At 51.0% G+C, this 2,996-nt stretch overlaps 1 protein-coding gene across 1 annotated transcript; it reads left to right on the top strand.

Moving 5' to 3' along the window:
* Positions 1-627: 627 nt before the first annotated feature.
* NEUTE1DRAFT_27095 (uncharacterized protein) lies at positions 628-2,485 on the top strand (the record flags this gene model as incomplete). The annotated part of the gene is made up of 5 exons (XM_009856566.1): positions 628-894; positions 1,198-1,244; positions 1,531-1,855; positions 1,884-1,954; positions 2,071-2,485. Coding segments are annotated over 5 exons (1,125 nt in total), but the record flags the coding sequence as incomplete, so codon positions are not given.
* Positions 2,486-2,996: the final 511 nt, after the last annotated feature.

Below are 2,996 nucleotides of genomic sequence, written 5' to 3'. Positions count from 1 at the left end.
CAGTTAGACTTCTACTTCTTCTCATCAACCAACACCTCGCTCTTCAACATCCACCCGAAAGCAACAACACAGTTTGGCTGCAATATCCCTTACATACATCACTTTCTTCTCGGAGGAATGGCTTGAAAGATACTTGCCACCATGCCGTCCAACGCCGAAGAAGATGCAACGGAGGCCCGAAGGCTGATAACTTATATGCATGCAGATGATATTCCTCTATGATGATGCCCGATCAGCAATTCGTTCTTGCCACTTGGGTGTTCTTGTATACTTTTTCCTTCTATAAAGTAGGACACGTCCTCGGTTTGGGAATTGTTTTTCTTTCTCCTTCGTTGATTGTACAAAACAGCTACAAGCACCAAGCCTCGAAGAATACCCTCAACAAACAACACTCGGCCCCTGTTATCGCTTTCAAAATGGTTTCCCTGAAGTTTTTCGTCACGGTCGCGGCCTTTATCATCTCGTTCGTTTTTGGTTTCGTCATTCACGAGGAGGATGACCCCGACCTGATCCTCGCCGGCCAAATCGAGACCCAGTTTGGTCTGGTGACCTGGTACGTCGTCTAGAAATCACCCCTCTCACAATACCCCCATACACCTATGAATCTCTCTCTCACACACAGCCAGGTTCAAAGACAAAACCTCCATCACCGCCAACCTCACCTCCACCACCACCGACGAAACCCCCGACCGACCCCCCCAAACTGATCTCAATCCTGCCCCCCTCCGCCCCGGTCCCAAACTCCGCAAACGCTGCGGCTCCAACACGGTGATTTGCTCCGGGAAACACGGCGCTGACGTGCCCGTGTGCGAGACCCTAGTCCGGGGCGTCTTCCCGGTGCAGTCCGAGATGATTCCGGAGGACAATGACCACCGATCCATCTGCCTCGAGCTGGTCAGCAAGCGGTGCTGCGTCAACTGGTCCAAAACTCCCAAGGGCGCCTTCTACCAAGACCTGATTGACGCGGCCGAGAAGCAGCTATATACCTGCCAGTTCCGCGGGGAGGTGTCGGCTAAGAGCAAGGACGTGCTGCTGGGCACTGTTTGTGTGAATCAGTGCATGGCTAGCTGGAACCATTGCAGTGGTCCGGAGTCGGATAGTAGTTACGACAAGGGGAGGTATGATGGGCAGGGATCCGAGTATTCGGATCACCCGGTGCCGGAGATTCTGCCGTTGCCTAAAAAGCCGCCGAGGTAGAGAGCCTTGCTGTGGCTCAGAGAGCTTGACGGGTCTGGGCCAGGATGGTCAACGAAAGAGGACAAAACGGGATGAAACGAGATCTGACAACCGCGACATCAATATCCATGACATAAAGGCCATCGTCAAGCTCAAACGGCCCAAACATCACACGCTCGACGACTCGAAGCACAAGACCATTGTTCTTCCCGGCTTGCTACCGCCAGATTTAGCACCACAAGACAGTTTGAGGCTACTACTGGTATTGGCCATCATTGATGGGGTATTCCAGCAACAGGTCACATCGTGGGACGATCTGTATCGGCTCACTATACCTTAAGACTTGGCCAAAAGTGGCCTACCAATCCAGTTCAAATCGGCCATGAACAGTATTCCAGTCCTTCGCCGGGTGCGTTCTCGTTGCACTACCAATAAGCCAGTTCAAACAGTTGATATACACCCTCAAATTCGACGTTTAGGCAGATTTTGTGGTTTCAGAAACAGCCTTGTTGGGTATTGCCTTCGTCGAGGAGTGGCCTACGCTCTGTCCGAGCAAACCACAACGGACAACCGACAATTCTTGATGGGTCATACGAAAGCGTCATCATACTGGCTCTATCACCCCCAGACGTCGACTATTGACTTCCCTGCCATGTTCAGAGGATTGAGCCAACGACTTGTTACTCAGCTATCGTCTGTCTCACTAGCTAGAAGCAACAATGCCCCGCAGGTCATCTCGGACGAGGCTAACGTACGGATCCGACGAAGGCCAGAGATCGTGAGCCTCAAGGTCGAAGTTGACGACATCCGCCAGATGCTCATCGAAAAGAAAAATTGTCCATTGGATAAGGAGAATTGTCCATTGGATAAGGAAAATTGTCCAGCTGATTGAAGAACTCGATGGCAACGACGAGTTCAACTTTTCGAAGATGGCCCAGATAATGATGACAGCAAGGACGAGGATAGCCAGCATGAGGTCGGCCAAGACGTTTTCGTGGCCATCCGCCGACACAATGTTACTACCCAGCGATCAAAGAGGGGGGTCCACAGGATCAAGTACCCAGTAACTTCAGCCTACAGAGATGTCCTGGAGGAACTCAAACAAGCCCAAGGAAGTGAGACAAACACTGCCGATGTCCTGATGAAGTGGTTCAAGATCTGCCATGGCATTGATGATTTTGCTCCTGGAGAAGAGTCCTTACCAGGGCAGTACAAGTGCAGGTTCTGCTACCAAGACCTGACACAAGTGCATAAAGCACATGGGCATGTACACTCTTGTGCCAAAACCAACGAATTGGGCATCCAAAAAATCCTTCTCGAAGCTATTTGCCCGTTATATCAGCCTTATTCTGACCAAAAGTGCGGTTACGGTACCCATCACCTCCAATTTGTACCATGTGCAGCTACATTCAAAAACAACAGACAACTAGGAGAACATGAACGCACGCATGTTCGAACGGAGACCAAAACATTGCCTAACAAAACTAAGCAATTGAGCTGTTTCTTTGGCTTTTGCGCTAGCAATCCAGAAGGAAGCAGGCTTAACAGAGGAGGGCCAACCTTCTCTAGCGAGCAAGAGAGAGACTCCTACATATATGGGAGGTTCATCAATCATATGCCGGTTGGGCGCCACATGTCGACTTTTGTGAGTATTGCCATACGTGGCTCTCTGAACCATTACGAATGGCATAAGCATGCGCCTACCCACCTCGCCGAAGCAGCAGCACTCATCCAGCAGCATGGAAATAACGGAGTGACCACCGGCCGGGTTGTCGTGCCTCGTAGTTGCCCGTTTTGCTTCCACGATGAAGTGATCCTCG

This window comes from Neurospora tetrasperma, assembly GCF_000213175.1.
Source record: "Neurospora tetrasperma FGSC 2508 unplaced genomic scaffold NEUTE1scaffold_30, whole genome shotgun sequence".
NCBI classification, from domain to species: Eukaryota; Fungi; Ascomycota; class Sordariomycetes; order Sordariales; family Sordariaceae; genus Neurospora; species Neurospora tetrasperma.
Note: the sequence above shows the minus strand (reverse complement) of the source record. Positions and strands in the feature narration are given on the sequence as shown.